We start from the raw sequence: 20,000 nt of genomic DNA on the forward strand, positions 1-20,000 counted from the left end.
GATTGGAAATCTGAAGGGTTAATTCCAGGAAATGATGCAAATGGCGCTTGTTTGTAAAGCCCCATGTCATGATTCATGTTTTGTTATTTTCTGTTAGTTTTGGACTCCCTCAGTTCCTGTTTTATGTACCCTTGAGTTTGTTTTGGTTGCCATGGTTGCTTATTGTTTTCACCTGCGTCGATTGATGGTGTTCGGGAGGCTCACCTGTTCCCCGAGCACTAATCAGAGGCATTATTTAAGCCTGCCTTTGCCGGTCAGTCGGCCTGGCTTCTTTGTTTGCGTATGCTACATACAGTACAGTTACGTGAGTATTCCTTGTCTTTTTGCCTATGCCAGGGGTCTGCAACCCGCGGCTCTTTGATCACTCTGATGCGGCTCAGCTGCATACTTGCCGACTCCTCCGATTTTACCGGGAGGTTTCCGGATTCCAGTGCCTCTCCCGGAAATCTCCCGGGGCTAACATTCTCCGATTTTTACCCGGACAACAATATTGAGGGCGTGCCGTGATGGCACTGCCTTTAACGTCCTCTACAACATGTCGTCACGTCCGCTTTTACACCATGCTATCTGCGTGCCGGCCCGGTCACATGTAGTATGCGGCCTCTGCTTACACACGTTAGTGACTGCAAGGCATATTTGGTCAACAGCCATACAGGTTACACTGAGGGTTGTGATATAAACAACTTTAACACTCTTACTAATATGCGCCACACTGTGAACCCACACCAAATAAGAATGACAAACACATTTCGAGAGAACATCCGCACCGTAACACAACATAAACACAACAGAACAAATACCCAGAATCCCATGCATCCCTAACTCTTCCGGGCTACATTATACACCCCCGCTACCACCAAACCCTGCCCCCCCCAACCCCGCCCACCTCAATCGACGCACGGAGGGGGGGGTTTGGTGGTAGCGGGGGTGTATAATGTAGCCCGGAAGAGTTAGGGATGCATGGGATTCTGGGTATTTGTTCTGTTGTGTTTATGTTGTGTTACGGTGCGGATGTTCTCCCGAAATGTGTTTGTCATTCTTGTTTGGTGTGGGTTCACAGTGTGGCGCATATTAGTAAGAGTGTTAAAGTTGTTTAAACGGGCACCCTCAGTGTGACCTGTATAGCTGTTGAACAAGTATACCTTGCAGTCACTTATGTGTGTCTGCAGATGCCGCATACAACATGTGACTGGGCTGGCAAGCTGTCTGTACAGGTTGTAGAGGGCACTAAAGGCAGTGCCATCATAGCACGCCCTTATTATTGTTGTTTGGGTGAAAATCAGCAGACATTCGAGAGAATAGTTGCTCTGAAATTCAGGAGTCTCCCGGAAAAATTGGGAGGGTTGCTGCTGTCAAGCGGCATTCATATAAAACTCGCGGGCCACACTAACATGGAATTTTCATATTAAGGTGCGGGCCGCGTGTCTGAGACCCCTGGTTTATACGTAGCACAAAGCAAAAAAAAAACTTTGTATGCAGTGCTATTTCATTTTAAGTTTCAAAAGAGTTTTGTGGCTCCCATTGTTTTCTTTATTTTGTTAAACGGTTCAAAATGACTCTTTGAGTGGTAAAGGTTGCCGACCCCTGGCCTATGCTAAGTGTTAGCGTTTGCTTCGAGTGCGAACGGCACATTTTTCCTCTGGCTTGTTTTCAGTTTTTGGTAGAGATGTCCGATAATTGCGTTAAAATGTAAAATCGGAAATGATCGATATCATTTTTTTTATTATCACTATCGTTTTTTATTTTTATTTTTTTATTTTTTTTATTAAATCAACATAAAAAACACAAGATACACTTACAATTAGTACAACAACCCAAAAAAACTCCCTCCCCCACTCATTCACACAAAAGGGTTGTTTCTTTCTGTTATTAAAGGGGAACATTATCACAATTTCAGAATGGTTAAAACCATTAAAAATCAGTTCCCAGTGGCTTATTTAATTTTTCGAAGTTTTTTTCAAAATTTTACCCATCACGCAATATCCCTTAAAAAAAAGCTTCAAAGTGCCTGATTTTAACCATCGTTATATACACCCGTCCATTTTCCTGTGACGTCACATAGTGAAGCCAATACAAACAAACATGGCGGAAAGAACAGCAAGCTATAGCGACATTAGCTCGGATTCAGACTCGGATTTCAGCGGCTTAAGCGATTCAACAGATTACGCATGTATTGAAACGGATGGTTGTAGTGTGGAGGCAGGTAGCGAAAACGAAATTGAAGAAGAAACTGAAGCTGTTGAGCCATATCGATTTGAACCGTATGCAAGCGAAACCGACGAAAACGACACGACAGCCAGCGACACGGGAGAAAGCGAGGACGAATTCGGCGATCGCCTTCTAACCAACGATTGGTATGTGTTTGTTTGGCATTAAAGGAAACTAACAACTATGAACTAGGTTTACAGAATATGAAATACATTTGGCAACAACATGCACTTTGAGAGTGCAGACAGCCCAGTTTTCATCAATTAATATATTCTGTAGACATACCCTCATCCGCTCTCTTTTCCTGAAAGCTGATCTGTCCAGTCCAGTTGGAAATGCATCTGCTTTGAGTGTCGCAGGATATCCACACATTCTTGCCATCTCTGTCGTAGCATAGCTTTCGTCGGTAAAGTGTGCGGAACAAACGTCCAATTTCTTGCCACTTTCGCATCTTTGGGCCACTGGTGCAACTTGAATCCGTCCCTGTTCGTGTTGTTACACCCTCCGACAACACACCGACGAGGCATGATGTCTCCAAGGTACGGAAAACAGTCGAAAAAACGGAAAATAACAGAGCTGATTTGACTCGGTGTTTGTAATGTGTTTGAGAAAATGGCGGATTGCTTACGTCATCGCCCCGAGAGCGAATAATAGAAAGGCGTTTAATTCGCCAAAATTCACCCATTTAGAGTTCGGAAATCGGTTAAAAAAAAAAAAGGTCTTATTTCTGCAACATCAAGGTATATATTGACGTTTACATAGGTCTGGTGATAATGTTCCCCTTTAATATTCTGGTTCCTACATTATATATGTAGTCTGCAAGGGATACAGTCTGTAAGCACACATGATTGTTCGTGCTGCTGGTCCACTAATAGTACTAACCTTTAACACTTAATTTTACTAACTAACTAATTTATTTATCTTATTTTATTTTATAAATTTTTTTTAAAAGTACCTTATCTTCACCATACCTGGTTGTCCAAATTAGGCATAATAATGTGTTAATTCCACGACTGTATATATCGGTTGGTATTGGTATCGGTAATTAAAGAGTTGGAAAATATCGGAATATCGGCAGAAAGCCATTATCGGACATCCCTAGTTTTTGGTACTTGTTTGAGTTCTACAAATAAATCATGTTCCTACCTGCACGTCCTGTCCGGAGTGGTCCGTTTGCATCCCGGGGGAATGAACCTCGCAGCAAGCTGCGACCACCCGCACGTAACACCCCAGCCATCCATTTAATGCCTATGTGTCAAAGTCAATCAATCAATGTTTATTTATACAGCCCTAAATCACAAAAGTCTCAAAGGGCTGTACAAGCCACAACAACATCCTCGGTACAGAGCCCACATAAGGGATGTGAATGACTATGAGAAACCGCATATGTGGGTAACCCCCCGTCTCTAGGGGAGACCGAAAGCAATGGATGTCGAGTGACATAATATATATATATATTAGAGATGCGCGGATAGGCAATTATTTCATCCGCAACCGCATCAGAAAGTCGTCAACCATCCGCCATGCACCCGACCTAACATTTAATCAGAACCGCATCCGCCCGCACCCGCCCGTTGTTATATATCTAATATAGACGATGCAAGGCATTAGTGAGGTTATAAAGCTTTTGCCTGTTAAAGAAAGGAGACTGATCCAATGCAGTACAGACATTCGCGTGCCACGCTGTCACGGCCCAGACGCACACCAGTGCGCAATCATATGGGAGCCGCGCTGAGCGCACCTCCAAGCGCGTCTCGCTGCCGGCGACGGCCGGGTATGGTCCCGACGCTCCAGCGCCATCCATTTTCAGGGCTAGTTGATTCGGCAGGTGGGTTGTTACACACTCCTTGTCTATATCAACCAGGGTGAGCCCCACCCCTTTCGTGAGCGCACTGCGCGCGGAGTGACCCCTGTTACGCGCCCCCGGCAACGGGGGTGGCAGGCAGGTAAGCTGCGCGGGCAGAGCGCGCGGAGTGACCCCTGTTACGAGCCCCTGGCCACGGGGGTGGCGGGCAGGTAAGCTGCTTCCTGCTGCGCGTGACGCCGGCCGCGGCGAAGGCGGACGAGGCGGGGTGTCGGTGCGGTGGGCGCGGTGGTGACCCTGGACGTGCGTCGGGCCCTTCTCGCGGATCGCCTCAGCTACGGCTCCCGGTGGGGCCCTCTCGGGGGAAGGGGCCTCGGTCCCGGACCCCGGCGAGGCGTCCCTTCTCCGCTCCGTAAAAGTGTCCATCTCTTCTTTTTTTTATTTCTTCTGTTGTGGCATATGCTGCAGTTGCCTGCTCGTTTTTCGTATGTGGGTAACAACATTTAACTATGTATATATATTTCCGAATTGGTTTAACTGCCACCCGCCTGAATCTATTTAAAATCTTTTTTTTTTTTTTTCAACCGCCCGACCCGACCCGCGGATAAAATTAAAAAAATTAAAATTTCATCCGCCTGGTCCGCGGATAATCCGCGGACTCCGCGGTTGTGCCCGCAAACCGCGCATCTCTAATATATATATATATATATATATATATATATATATATACTTGCAGTGTGTATATTGTACATATTACATATTGTTTTGCACAAGGTCCCCTTTTAATTAATGACAAGGTGCCTCATAGGACATTTTACCGCAAACTTATTCCTAGCCCCTTCCTGCTCCGTCACTGCTAAGAACAGGATGGCAAATTTCCCACAACATTGCCAATGTTGCCCTGTGGTGTGCAGCGACTATTCAAAGTAGGAGTACTGGGTTTGATTCCTGGTCTCAGCTGTCAGGAAAGGGTGTTTTAACCCTCAGGGTTTACACTTTTGTTGTAATTTCAGTACATTTTTGCTGTATTTTTGACAAAATTCTTGTTGTGTTCCTCCCTTTTACATACTTTTAAGAGAAAATGTTTCGTGTTTGATATTAAAATTAAAACATGTACAATTCATTGGAAGTTATTCCACAACACCCCAAAGACAAACAGGACATTGAAATTTTTTGGCATTATTTTTTTTTTTTGTCAAATCTCTCAAAATCAACTTCAGCTCTAAGCAGAAATACCAAACATGATGTTTTTTTATTTTCAAATGTTAACTCTTTGAAGGCCTTTTGTTCAAATGCCGCCACAGCTTTCAATGAATATTTCAAATTAATGTACCGTATTTTTCCGACTATAAGTCGCAGTTTTTTTTCATAGTTTGGCCGGGCTCCAGTGCGACTTATATATGTTTTTTTCCTTCTTTATAATGCGTTTTCGGCAGGTGCGACTTATACTCCGAAAAATACGGTACCAATGATTGTCACACACACACTAGGTGTGGCGAAATTATTCTCTGCATTTGACCCATCACCCTTGATCACCCCATGGGAGGTGAGGGGAGCAGTGGGCAGCAGCAATCATTTTTGGTGATTTAACCCCCAATTCCAACTACATTTGCCTAACATGAGTTATTTTACTCATTCAGTAAAATACTCAAAATACACAAAAAAAACCCAGTCTTTTTCATGGACGCCCCTGCTTATTTCAGCACAACAATGCCAAGCCACGTGTTACAACAGCGTGGCTTCATAGTAAAAGACTGCGGGTACTAGACTGGCCTGCCTGTAGTCCAGACCTGTCCCCCATTGAAAATGTGTGGTGCATTATGAAGCCTAAAATACCACAACGGAGTTCCCAAACGTTTACAGAGTGTTGTTAAAAGGAAAGGCCATGTAACACAGTGGTAAAAATGCCCCCATGCCAACGTTGCAATGTGTTGCTGCCATTAAATTCAAAGTGACGTTTCTCAGTTGTCTTTGCAGTCTATTCAATGAATATAAGTTGAAAAGGATTTGCAAATCATTGTATTCTGTTTTTATTTACCATTTACACAACGTGCCAACTTCACTTCCACTTCATTTGTATTTTTTCAATGTTTTACAACCGGGTTTATGTGTCGGACGTTGGAAAGATCTATGCTGTGAAAACTTAAGACAAAATAGTAGTGTTGTGTTTTTTGTGGTCTACCTGAGCGCTTGGTGGGACACCTTTGTCAGATTACACAATACAATCTTTGTGAAAGCAAAAGCAGGGATGCTCCGCTCCGCCGTCGTTCCACTGATCTATTTTTGGTCCGGTGCCTTCCTCATTGATTTCCTCCCGCGAGCTTCGCGGCGTGACAGCCAGTCAGCCTCCACCAGTCGCACACGCCCAGGACGTTAACGATGGCGGTGGGTGGCGGCGCTGTCTGGCTTTTAAATGGATGGAGGTAATCGTCGGGGTCACAGCCGCTCCTGAATTATTTATTTTCCTTTTTTTGACAAGCCGGCCTCGCTCACCGAAAGAAGCCGACGCCCACTCACACAGACAAAGGAGAAGCGAGCCAACCGAGACGACGGCTCACAGAAAACTAACATTTGTTTCTTCCGTCTGCCAGATCAATAATAAAAGCATTAGCCGGCGCAGACGCTCGTGGATTGATTCCTGAAGGAGTCGAATTAAATATGCACTCGCTGAGGGCATCGCGGAAAGTCCAAAGTGAAGGCATGATTCGCCTTTTTTTAATTGGTCTTTGGCATCTTGTAAAAATAAACTCAATGTATTATTAACTAGAGAAGCACTCGGCCAGGCCCTACGTCCCGAGCTGAACGACCTATAGTGCACAGGTGTCGAACTCAAAGCCCGGGGGCCAGTTCTGGCCCGCCACATCATTTTATGTGGCCCGCAAAAGCCTGGAAAAAATGGGTGCGGAAGTCGCTTCCAAGCAAACCCACTGTCAGACACGGCACAGGAGCCAAGCGTGCAGGTTTAACAAGGTTTTAATGTACATATAGTTATCAAAAGTCTTTCAGTCACGTCCGTATCCTCTCTCCCTCTCTGCTCCCTGCTGCTCACTGTTAAAGACAACAGATGATTAGATTACCACGTCCCACCTGTGAAATCTAATCACCTGCCAGCTGTGTCTCGCCGTCAGCACAAGCCCCGCCCCTATCCGATGGTGCTCCGCCCTCAACACCGTCGACAGAGGCGGTGACCTTTGCTCCTGCAGGCGCTCTGATCACACTCACCCGCCACAATGGGTTTTGTTGCGTTTTGGACCAGAAGTTCCTCCCAGGGAATTCAAGTCACAAGTCGCTCCCAATGTCAAGTGGGGGTCGCAGCTTGCTGCGGGGTTGTTCTTCCAACGGAAGAACGGCTCCGGACGACAGCGTAAAGGTAGGAAGTGATTTATTTCTCATAAAACACTCACTACCACAAAACACAAAAATACAACCAAAAAAGGCAAGTGTGCCTAAAACATAAAAAGCTGCTAATTAACAAAAACTAGGACATGGACATGGAAACTTACTTTGTCAAAACGAGACCTGAACCGGAGTGACATAACGACAATGCAGGCAGGACGAGTGATGAACAAGGTATGCTTAAATAACAGTGACATGATTGGTGACAGGTGTGTGTGAGTCAAAACGTGAAACAGGTGCGTGACGTGACAGGTGAAAACTAATGGTTGCTATGGTGACCAGACAAGGGAGTGAAAAGACAGAAACTAAACAAAACATGACTTAAAACAAAACATGATAATACAGACATGACAGAGCCCCTCCCTTAAGGACAGATACCAGATGTCCAAGAAAAAAAACTTAACAAAAGTCATGGGAGGGCGGGAGGGGGACATGGCGGTGGGTCGCCAGACCACGTGTCCCCGTATCCACCGGGGCAGAGTTAGGTGGCGGCGGCGAGTGGAATGCCGCTGCAGCAGGCGAGGCGGGCGCCCAGGGAATGGCCACATTCGTGGCCGACTGGGAGGTGGGCGCACTTGGCGTGGCGGGCAACCAGGTAGCGGCCATATCCGTGGCCGACGAGGAGGCAGGCGCGTCGTCATCGTGGCAGGCGTGGCTTGGCGTGGTGAGTCAGGCGGCGAAGCTCGGCGTGGCGCGTCAGGCGGCGAAGCTCGGCGTGGCGCGTCAGGCGGCGAAGCTCGGCGTGGGTCTTGGTATAGGTCTTGGTCTTGGCATGGCGGGTCTTGGTCTTGGCATGGCGGGTCTTGGTCTTGGCATGGCGGGTCTTGGTCTTGGTCTTGGTCTTGGCGTGGAGGGTCTTGGTCTTGGCGTGGAGCTGGTGCTAGCCTTGGTGCGGCGACAGGTGCTAGCCGTGGAGCTGCGACAGGTGCTAGCCTTGGAGCAGCGACAGGTCCTAGCCTTGGAGCAGCGACAGGTGCTAGCTGTGGCTCTGGTGCTAGCCTTGGCGCTAGCCGTGGAGCAGGAACTGGAGCAGGTGCTAGCCGAGGAGCAGGAACTGGAGCAGGTGCTAGCCGAGGAGCAGGAACTGGAGCAGGTGCTAGCCGAGGAGCAGGAACTGGAGCAGGTGCTAGCCGAGGAGCAGGAACTGGAGCAGATGCTAGCCGAGGAGCAGGAACTGGAGCAGGTGCTAGCCGAGGAGCAGGAACTGGAGCAGGTGCTAGCCGAGGAGCAGAAACTGGAGCAGGTGCTAGCCGAGGAGCAGGAACTGGAGCAGGTGCTAGCAGAGGAGCAGGAACTGGAGCTGGTGGCGTTTGCAGGCCCACCGGAGATGCTGGTGGCGTCTGCAAGCCCACCAGAGATGCTGGTGGCGTCTGCAAGCCCACCGGAGAAGCTGGTGGCGTCTGCAAGCCCACCGGAGATGCTGGTGGCGTCTGCAAGACCACCGGAGATGCTGGTGGCGTCTGCAAGCCCACCGGAGATGATGGTGGCGTCTGCAAGCCCACCCGGGCTGAGGTTAGCCATGAGCATGGCGGAGGCGGTCTAGCTGGGGGTTGCAGCTTTACATGCCAACGGACTAGTGGTGGAGGACGGGCTGGAGGTTGCTGCCTGGTTGGGTGCATCTGAGTCACCCCACCAGCACAGCTCCCGGTCCCAGCCCCCCCCTCAAGGGGCGGATACCAGACGCGCTCCCTGAGGTCTGGCATCTTCTTTAGGGGTGGGTGTAGGGAGGTAGACTCCTCCCCACTAAATTGTCCAAAATGTCTATTCCCTACCCCCACTTTAGACTGGGTCTGAAAAAATCTAAATTTAGAGACAATTTTCTCAAAAGGATTTTTCTTTGAAACAAAGTCCATAGTGGGCGGCTGACAGAGGGTGTAAATAGACTCAAAAAAAAAAATCTTGGTTTCTGACGTCATCACCAGTGGGCGGGATGACGTCATCAGCACGGGTCTCCTGCGGCGGGAAGGAAGAATGGGCTGGTTGTGGAATCTTGTTGTCCGGATGAAGATTTTGGGGGAACAACGCGTTATGCTGGCGAGAAAAAGCCTTTCTGGCTGGCTTCCATTTTTGCCAGTGCGTCTCCATCACCTCCTCGTGGCCGGTCTGCGGAAGAACGTATGCTGCCTGCATTCTGTCAAGTGGGGGTCGCAGCTTGCTGCGGGGTTGTTCTTCCAACGCAAGAATGGCTCCGGACGACAGCGTAAAGGTAGGAAGGGATTTATTTCTCATAAAACACTCACTACCACAAAACACAAAAATACAACCAAAAAAGGCAAGTGTGCCTAAAACATAAAAAGCTGCTAATTAACAAAAACTAGGACATGGACAGGGAAACTTACTTTGTCAAAACGAGACCTGAACCGGAGTGACATAACGACAATGCAGGCAGGACGAGTGATGAACAAGGTATGCTTAAATAACAGTGACATGATTGGTGACAGGTGTGTGTGAGTCAAAACGTGAAACAGGTGCGTGACGTGACAGGTGAAAACTAATGGTTGCTATGGTGACCAGACAAGGGAGTGAAAAGACAGAAACAAAACAAAACATGACTTAAAACAAAACATGATAATACAGACATGACACCCAAGCTCTTTACAACACTTAAAGCTGAGTAGAAAAACCACCAGAGACAGAATAGGTATTTTGTAATATATTTGCAAAGCTTTGCATATACATTGAGGCCAGTCCAGCATAGAACATTCAATTGCCTTGCCAAGATGGTCTGCCCCCCGAAAAACCCTCTCCCCTCTTAAGTCCCTGGCAGTCATGTGCCTCTAGCCAAAACAAATGTCCATTATCTCTCTCTCTAACATTCCAAAGCTTCAAGGTTAACACACACAGTTTACTTGCAGACAAACAGAAAGAGAACAAATGGAAAAACACGAGCTGTTTACAAATATGACTATGAATTAAAAGAAGTAACACTTAAATTCGGATATATGTAAATATCTGCCTCCGACAATTTCAATTAAATACTTTTTTTTTTTTTTTTAAACGTTCTTTCGGTACAGCTCGGTTGGTAGAGTGGCCGTGCCAGCGACTTGAGGGTTCCAGGTTCGATTCCCGCTTCCGCCATCCTAGTCGCTGTTGTTGTGTCCTTGGGCAAGACACTTTACCCACCTGCTCCCAGTGCCACCCATCCATCCATCCATCCATCCATCAATTTTCTACCGCTTATTCCTTTTGGGGTCGCGGGGGGCGCAAGAGCCTATCTCAGCTACAATCGGGCGGAATGCGGGGTACACCCTGGACAAGTCGCCACCTCATCGCAGGGCCAACACAAATAGACAGACAACATTCACACTCACATTCACACACTAGGGCTAATTTAGTGTTGCCAATCAACTTATCCCCAGGTGCATGTCTCCCAGTGCCACCCACACTGGTTTAAATGTAACTGTCATGACGGGGACTTTGGCGGGGTTTGTTTTCCCCGAGTTGCAAGGAAAGTGGAGCGGACATGGCGTGAAGGTAGGGACATGATTTATTTTTACACTAACAAAATGAACAAACAAAAAGTGCGCACAAGGCAGAAATGCAAACTTGACTATGAAACAAAAACTAGCACTTGGGGAAAAAACTATGGACATGAACAAAAAGTCGCTAACTGTGGCATGATTAGACAAAACTTACTTGACAAGGCATGAACCATGAAACGAGCAATAGCAAGAATACCAGCATGAAAGGATCATCAATAGAGCAGAGCATGAACAGCGGTAATGTCGCCAGGACGACCAACAGAAAAGGACAGGCTTAAATAACCGTGACATGATTAACACAGGTGCGTGTGTCCAAATGAGCAACAGGTGAAACTAATGGGTAAACATGGAAACAAAACAAGAGTGAAAAAGCAGGAACTAAGTGTCCAAAAACCAAACAACACATGGTCAAACAAAAACATGATCAAAAGACATGACCGTAACTTAGATATTGGGTTTCACTATGTAAAAGTGCTTTGAGTCACTAGAGAAAAAGCGCTATATAAATATAATTCACTTCACTTCAATTTTGACAGACAAAAAATGCACATTTTAAACTTTAATATTATCTGATCATGCCAATTATATTACTATAAATTGTTTTGCAGAACTATTTTTATAAGATAAAAACAAATAGTTAAATAACTGCTTGTCACCTTTATTTATGATTTTAAAGCAAGTTGTACATTCAAAAAAATCTAATAATTGAATGCATATGCATTTCGATTAATCATGATTGATCACAGGTTATTACCCGCATGCACAATGTAAATTATTTTTTAAAAAACGGCCCTCTGAAAGTAGCTACTACTGCGATGTGGCCCTCAATGAAAACGAGTTTGACACCCCTGCTATAGTGGAATGGAAGAGAGTCTTTGTCTCTGTGGGTGAAGGTGCGGCCGCTCTGAAACACACAGAAGTAGAGGCTGATAACATAAAAGTAAAGTAAAATAATATACCGTATTGTCCGCACTATAGAGCGCTAAATACTAAATTAAAAAAAATAGATATATACTTTCCGTATATTAGTCGCGCCGGACCATAACCCACAGATAGATACTGATACAAAATATATTTGGAAATGTTTATTTACATACCTTAATTGTTACCAAACGGCTGATTAAACAAGGGAGCAATCCAATCAGCCAAACCGACTCAACTCAACGGTTTCTAGTTCGGTGCGGCTAATATATGTAAAACCTTTCGTTCTTCTCAAATTTGGTGGGTGCGACTTAAATACCGGTGCACTGTATAACCCGGAAAATACAGTAGTTTTGCGAAAATTGTTATGGTTGCAGGAGGAGTTGTGACGGCACAGAACCACAAGGGGGTGATGTTGCTCTATGTTTTATTATATACAATAGATATAATAATACACAATATTAAATATAAACTAGAGAATGGAGTGTGATTAGCTGTAGAGTTTTACCAAATGTTGAACGAGGAGAAGGAACAAGGCAGGAAGGCAGTCCGTGAGCAGGCGGAGATAGTCAGGGAGAATGGCGAGGCGTCAGAGGTCCGTGTCCAAGCGGAGGTCGAGTATGAAGGGAGGCAGTCCAGAATCCAGAGGGGAACAACAGGGGATCACAGGAGAACTCGGGAAAGCAAAGGTACAGAAGACTAAGTTCCGGCCAGGATCCTTGGGTCCACTGGTCTTTATACAGCTCGCCCTCATTAGTCCCAGGTGTGCAGATTGCTGATCGCCCAAAGCCTTGCCGGCATGTGAGCGTGACGCGGCCAGCGCGTGTCTTGGTGCGCTGCCAACGGAGGTGCTGGCAGACCCAGCTGCCGGAGAAAAACGGGTTCGAGCCCCCGCCGTGACAAAAATAATAAAACTGGAAATCACGCAATATGTTACCACATTTATAAATTACTGGATTTTAGGAAAAAAATGTGTTTCCATATATTAGCCTCACCGAAATGAAGTGAGTTATTTTCACAGAAACATTTTGTAAATGTTTATTTACATACCTTATTTGTTTCCAAACAGTGTCTGTAACACGGCAGTAAAACGGCTGATCAAACAAAACAGAAGTCATCGTCATGGACCCACTAGCTGCGGAAGCTAAACAGACTCCATAACTCCACAATGACGTTTTGAATTGAATAGACTGCAAAGACAAGATACTTAACGTTCGAACGGGAAAACTTTGTTATTTTTTGCAAATATTAGCTAATTTGGAATTTGATACCTGCAACATGTTTCAAAAAAGCTGGCACAAATGGCAAAAAAGACTGAGAAGGTTGAGGAATGCTCATCAAACCCTTATTTGGAACATCCCACAGGTGAACAGGCTATTTGGGAACAGGTGGGTGCCATGATTGGGTATAAAAGCAGCTTCCATGAAATGCTCAGTCATTCACAAACAAGGATGGGGAGAGGCTCACCATTTTGTGAACAAATGCGCGAGCAAATTGTCCAACAGATTAAGAACATTTCTCAACGAGCTATTGCAAGGAATTTAGGGATTTCACCATAAGGTATGTAATATCATCGAAAGGTTCAGAGAATCTGGAGAAATCACTGGATGTAACATTGAATGCCCGTGACCTTGGATGCCTCAGGCGGTACTGCATCAAAAAGCGACATCAGTGTATAAAGGATATCACCACATGGGCTCAGGAACACTTCAGAAAACCACTGTCAGTAACTACAGTTGGTCGCTACATCTGTAAGTGCAAGTTAAAACTCTACTATGCAAAGCGAAAGCCATTCATCAACAACACCCAGAAACTCAGCCGGCTTTGCTGGGCCTGAGCTCATCTAAGATGGACTGATACAAAGTGGAAAAGTGTTCTGTGGTCTGACGAGTCCACATTTCAAAATGTTTTTGGAAACTGTGGACGTCGTATCCTTCGGAACAAAGAGGAAAAGAACCATCCAGATTGTTCTAGGCACAAAGTTGAAAAGCCAGCATCTGCGATGGTATGGGGGTGTATTAGTGCCCAAGGCATGGGTAACTTACACATCTATGAAGGCACCATTAATGCTGAAAGGTATGACAGGTTTTGGAGCAACATATGTTGCCATCCAAGCAACGTTATCATGGACGCCCCTGCTTATTTCAGCAAGACAATGCCAAGCCACGTGTTACAACAGCGTGGCTTCTTAGTAAAAGAGTGCGGGTACTATACTGGCCTGCCTTAGTCCAGACCTGTCTCCCATTGAAAATGTGTGGCGCATTATGAAGCCTAAAATACCACAACGGAGACCCCCGGACTGTTGAACAACTTAAGCTGTACATCAAGCAAGAATGGGAAAGAATTCCACCTGAGAAGCTTAAAAAATGTGTCTCCCCAGTTCCCAAACGTTTACTGAGTGTTGTTAAAAGGAAAGGCCATGTAACACAGTGGTAAAAATGCCCCTGTGGCAACTTTTTTGCAATGTGTTGCTGCCATTAAATTCTAAGTTAATGATTACTTGCAAAAAAATTTTAAGTTTCTCAGTTCGAACAGTCTATTCAATTGAATATAAGTTTAAAGGATTTGCAAATCATTGTATTCTGTTTTTATTTACCATTTACACAATGTGCCAACTTCACTAGTTTTGTGTTTTGTTAATTACTTTCCCATTTATCCTGGTAAATGTTACTTTTGCTTTTGCGTTGAAGAATATATGACGAACAAGGAAACGGGAATGCATGCATAGTGAAAAACATACACAACGAAGGAAGTACTGGAAATATTATTATTCAAAAATAAAAAAAAATCCCAGAATATCTATTTGTCCTTTGAATCTTTTAGACAGAAGGTGTCATTCTGCTAAGAGAGGGACGTCCCTTTGGGAAGAAACGTCTGGGTTATGGTTGGATGCTCTGTCATGTGGATGGTCTATGAAATATGGATGTGGCAGTCAAACACATTGTGATGATTTATGCATTGAGGGAACAAAGAAGACAACTCTGGGATCAAGCCGGACAAGAGATGCAAGACCATTGTCCTGATCATTATCTTGATCAATCAACTGAATGACTCTAACTCCACTTCCAGCACAGTGACGTCGTTGTTTTCTGCTCTCGTTTGTTTTACAGGACAGAGAATTCTTCACCATAAAAGTAACGTCCTGGAGACGGTCGTGCTTATCAACCCTTCAGACGACGCTGTCAGCACCGAGGTAAAACACGCTAGTATGTGTACTAATAAACTGCTCCGGTACTTCGACTTGTCCTCTGTTTACTGTTGAGAGCTTCCTTCTATGTCTGCTGTCAGTCTTCGAGATCATTTTGACAGGAAGTGCTAGACAGTCAGGACAGAGTTTTCTAGCCGCTGGTCATCTCTCGGTTCAAAGCGTGCAATAATATTATACAGGAGAACAACACAGCAGCTGTGGCTCAGAGAAGAAAACATTTTTATAGATTAGAATCAAGTAAAGAAAAGAACATTTAGATGGTCAACTAATGCTACCTACAGTAATTGATTTAAATGTTGCTAAATTAGTGGTATCATATTCCAAATGAGCTTGGATTGATCTCATTAGCCAATAGCGTTGCTTTTCTAATGCAATTCCATTGTATGCTATCAGCTTTATTCGGATTCCCATGTGGGAATTGGCTTTCAACTCGACCAGAATGATTTGCTTTGGGTTATTTTTTAGGTTCGGTTGATGATCTCCGACTCTGCCAGACACAAGCTTCTGGTTCTGTCAGGTCAATGCACCGAAAACACTGGGGAGCTAATACTTCAGTCTGGATCCTTCTCCTTCTCCAAGTTCATCGACATATTTACTGACCAAGAGGTGAGTTTTACTTGGCTGGCACACCACTTTTTTTCCAGATGTGCTAAGATAAATCTATTGTTCACCACTTTTGTATACAGATTGGTGAATTGCTGAGCACCATTCATCCAGAAAACAAAGCCAACTTGACACTCTCCTGTCCCGAACAAGGTGACTGGAAAAACTCAAACTTGGACAAACACAACCTGCAAGACTTCATCAACATGACGCTAAACTCGGCGCTCATCCTGCCTGAAATGGAGGGCCTCTCCGAGTTCACAGAGTATTTATCCGAATCCGTGGAGATTCTGACACCTTTTGACATTTTGGAACCGCCGGCCTCAGGTGGATTCCTCAAGCTCTCCAAACCTTGCTGCTACATCTTCCCTGGTGGCCACGGGGACTCTGCTCTTTTTGCTGTCAATGGCTTTAACATGCTCATAAACGGAGGTTCCGACAGGAAGTCCTGCTTCTGGAAGTTGGTGAGACACCTGGACCGCGTGGATTCCGTCCTCCTAACCCACATCGGTGACGACAACCTGCCAGGCATCAATAGCATGCTGCAGAGAAAGATTGCGGAGCTTGAAGAGGAGCAGTCGCAGGGTTCGACAGCAAACAGTGATTGGGTGAAGAACATGATCTCGCCAGATATCGGTGTTGTGTTTGTGAATCTCCCTGAAAATCTGGAAAACCTTGACCCTAACTACAGAGTGAGGCGAAATCTCGAAGAGGCAGCTGCCACTCAGCAGTTCCTTACCAAGCTAAATTTGAGAATAGAACCTTTGCAGCGATCTGTCGGAAACACTATTGAACCCATGATACTATTTCAGAAATTGGGCGTCGGGAAGCTTGAGATGTACGTACTAAACCCGGCAAAGAACAGCAAGGAGATGCAACACTTTATGAAGCAGTGGACTGGTAGCCAAGATGACACAACTTCTATACTACTGCCAAACGGAAAAGAATCTGAGTTTCCTGTATCATACTTGACTTCTATCACCTCCCTCATTGTGTGGCACCCTGCAAACCCCTCGGAAAAGGTAGTGCGAGTTCTCTTTCCAGGGAATGCCACCCAGCAGCACATCTTTGAAGGTTTGGAAAAGCTAAAACACCTGGACTTCTTAAAGCAGCCTATTGTCACTCAAAAAGAAATGTCTGCCAACGTACCTCCAACACCGACACTAAAGCAAGCCAAAATGAAGAACAGAACAGACAGCAAAGAGAGCTTAAAGTCGACTCCAAAGCCATCACCAATTAAAGGTGTCAGGAAGGAGTCCAAGGAAGAAGGTGCAGAAAAAGCAAAGGCAGCTGCCGACGAATTATTTCACGAGAAACAGCAGAAAGCAGAAAAAAAAGAAAAGGTGATGGTGAAGAAAGAACGAGCAAAGGTTCCTGAGAAAGAATTAAAAGTGAAACCGGAACAAGCAACTCCGAATGATACACCTGAAAAAAAGAAGACTCAAATAAAAGCTAAACCCGAAAAGGAGAAGATTGCTAAGAAAGACATTAAAGTGTCTGCAGAAAAGAAAAAAGATGTAAAAAAAGACGTAGTCAAAAAAGAGGATGCACCTAAAAAAGATATTAAGAAAGAAGAAGCAAAGAAAAAGGACATCAAAAAGGACAGCAGGAGAGATTCTCCCATGAAGGAGAAAAAGGATGAAAAGAGAGACCAAAGGAAAGATGTTAAAAAGCCATCAAAAGAAATAAAGAAAGCATCTGCTTCTGGAGAAGACAAAGGTATTTCCCCTAAACCAAAGACCCTAAAGAGAGACACCTCCAAAAAAATTGCAGGATCGCCTTCAAAGCTGAAAGGCAAAACAGCTTCCAAAGTGCCAAAAGAGGCAAAGGTGGATGCTGCCAAAAGTGCAGCTGTTGCAGCTAGTGTTACTGAGGACCCAGAGGCAGAGAGGTCTGTTATGTCTTCCCCTGTGGACCTGACAAGGGACATCGAGGAGCTCAGAGCAGAAGAGCAGGCAGAAGATGAAGCAACTGTGCAACAAAATGTGGAAGAAGAGGCTGTGATGACACAATATCAAGGAGAGACAATGCAGACCAAAGAGTCCCCCGGGGCACTGGAGTCATTAGATGAGGGTATAACCACAACAGAGGCTGAAGGAGCTAGTAGATGCTCTCCAGATGAACAAGGTCTCAAAGGAAAACTCAATGGCAGGTTTGAAGATGAGGCAACTGTAATGGAGGAAGCGTCTGATGGAGCAGATTATGAAGAGAAGGGGGAAACAGAGGAGGTTTATGAACAACAGAGAGTGGAGTCAATTAAAGATGAGCCCAGTGAAGATGAACACCTAAAGAGACATGATACACTCATATTTGGAGATAGCGTTAAGGACCAGGCTGATGTTGAAGATCAGCTTGTAGGTGAACACAGAAAAGAAAAGGAGGAACTGACTGTTTCAGCCTCACTCAAAGAATCATCGCCTGTGTCACCTGCCGCGTCGATCCACGATGAAATGCTTCCAACTGGTGCTGAGAGCTTTACTACATCGGATGATGAAAACAGAGAGGAACCACCTGAAGAGTTTACGGTCACCTCTGGCCTCACTCATTCCACTATTGAGATCTCCAGTGTGCCTACTGCCATCGATGAGATGTTGACTCCGAGGGATGGCTTAAGCGATGAAACAGCTAACGAAGAGACTGACTCCCCTTCGCCTGATGTGGGCAGATTTGGGACGTCACAATCTGGGGAGTTTGATAAGAACAAATCCCCTTTATTTCAGAGTAAACCATGTTCAGACTACTCCAAAAGTGACGCCACCGAGGGTCAGGACTATAACCACACTGCCACGACAATCTCCCCCCCTTCATTATTCGAAGAAGACAAACTCTGTAGAGAGTTTTCTTCTGATGGTAAAGTCGAGGATTTTAACACACTTGAAGAAACATGTGAGAAGCAAGACACAGCGAGACTCTCATCAACATCACCTCTTGTGCATTCTCCCCCAGGTGACCAAAAATACAACTTTGATTCCCCATCAATGTTTGCTCCACCTATAGAACTCTCCACTACCTTGACAGGGTCGCCTAGAGTGATGAGCGAGTCCACCCTGAGCCCAGAGGACAAAACACTGGAAGGGGCTAACTCCCCCCAGTCCTCCGGCCATACACCCTATTACCAGTCCCCAGTAGACGAAAAAGCAGGAGCTCTGCCACCCATGCCACAAAAGGAAGAACGGGGCCCAACTATTGTAGAGGTCACGAGTGATAAAGATGACTCCAATAGGGCTACACCAGAACTTGATGAGAAACAGTCAGAGTGTTTCTCCCCCACAGATAAGAGTGTATCATCTCCAAAAAGCCCACCTTCAGCTGAACTTGACTCCCCAATAAAGAAGGAACTGGATGAGATGAACAACCATCAAGTCTTTTCCTCAATGCCAAGACAGGTTTTAGAGGCTACTTCGATCCCAGCTTTCAAGGAAGAATCTAAAATGTCCATTTCAGAAGGTACAGCATCTGAAAAGTCAGACACACCCATGGAGGAAGTGGTAGCAGAGGACATGTTTTCTCATCTAGCCTCAGCATCTACTGCCTCCCTAGCCACCAGCTCTTTGCCAGAGCCTACCACTGATTCCCCCTCCCTTCACGCGGAAGTTGGCTCTCCTCACTCGACCGAGGTAGATGATTCTTTGTCTGTTTCTGTAGGCCAAACCCCAACAACTTTCCATGAGGCTGAGGCATCTCCATTCAAGGAAGACTGCCCCCGGCCAATGTCCATCTCGCCAGACATCTCACCAAAGAATAAAGTCAGAGCACAGATGCAGGACACAAAGTCACCAGAACATTCTACCATGTCAATGGAGTTTGGCCAGGAGTCTCCTGACCACTCATTAGCCCTTGATTTTAGTAAACAATCTCCAGAGCACCAATCTGCAGGAAGCAACTTGCGTGCTACAGAGAATGGCCCAACTGAGATAAATGACAGTCCTTCAGATGTCAAAGTATCTGAAGAACAACCCTCTACCATAGAGGAACCTTTGCTGTTTGAAGAGACCGATTCAGGTCGCGCTGCTTCGGCAACCCCATCAGATGCCTCCCAATCCACTCCCTCTGTCACAACCCCATGCCAAATGACTGAGATGCCCCCCATGGTTGAGCAGACAGGTGGGTCTCCCGTCACTCCAAAGGCAGCCTCTCTCACCCATTCTCCTCATTCCAGTGGGGCGTCCCCAGTTTCAGGAGGTCCCATTGAAAGAGACAACATCAGCCCACTTTCACTGTCCGTGGAGCACTTTGCATACAAGTCTAACACACAAGAGACACGGGACAAGCCACCTTCTGAAACAACTTCCCCATCAACATTATGGTTTTCAGATGAAGGGAAACTTTTGCCAGAAAAAGAGACCAACCCCTTTAAATGTGAAGATTATACACTTGA

The 20,000-nt window shown here is 45.6% G+C and overlaps 1 protein-coding gene across 1 annotated transcript in view; it reads left to right on the plus strand.

Moving 5' to 3' along the window:
• Positions 1-20,000, plus strand: part of map1b (microtubule-associated protein 1B) — a 37,554-nt gene that overhangs the window by 16,006 nt on the left and 1,548 nt on the right. Inside the window, exons 3-5 of the mRNA XM_061966487.2 lie at positions 14,922-15,004; positions 15,485-15,625; positions 15,706-20,000. The exon at positions 15,706-20,000 is cut by the window's right edge and continues 1,000 nt beyond it. Coding sequence (XP_061822471.1) covers positions 14,922-15,004; positions 15,485-15,625; positions 15,706-20,000 — 4,519 coding nt within the window. The remainder of the gene's footprint in view (positions 1-14,921; positions 15,005-15,484; positions 15,626-15,705) is intronic.

This window comes from Nerophis lumbriciformis, linkage group LG11 (assembly GCF_033978685.3).
Source record: "Nerophis lumbriciformis linkage group LG11, RoL_Nlum_v2.1, whole genome shotgun sequence".
NCBI classification, from domain to species: Eukaryota; Metazoa; Chordata; class Actinopteri; order Syngnathiformes; family Syngnathidae; genus Nerophis; species Nerophis lumbriciformis.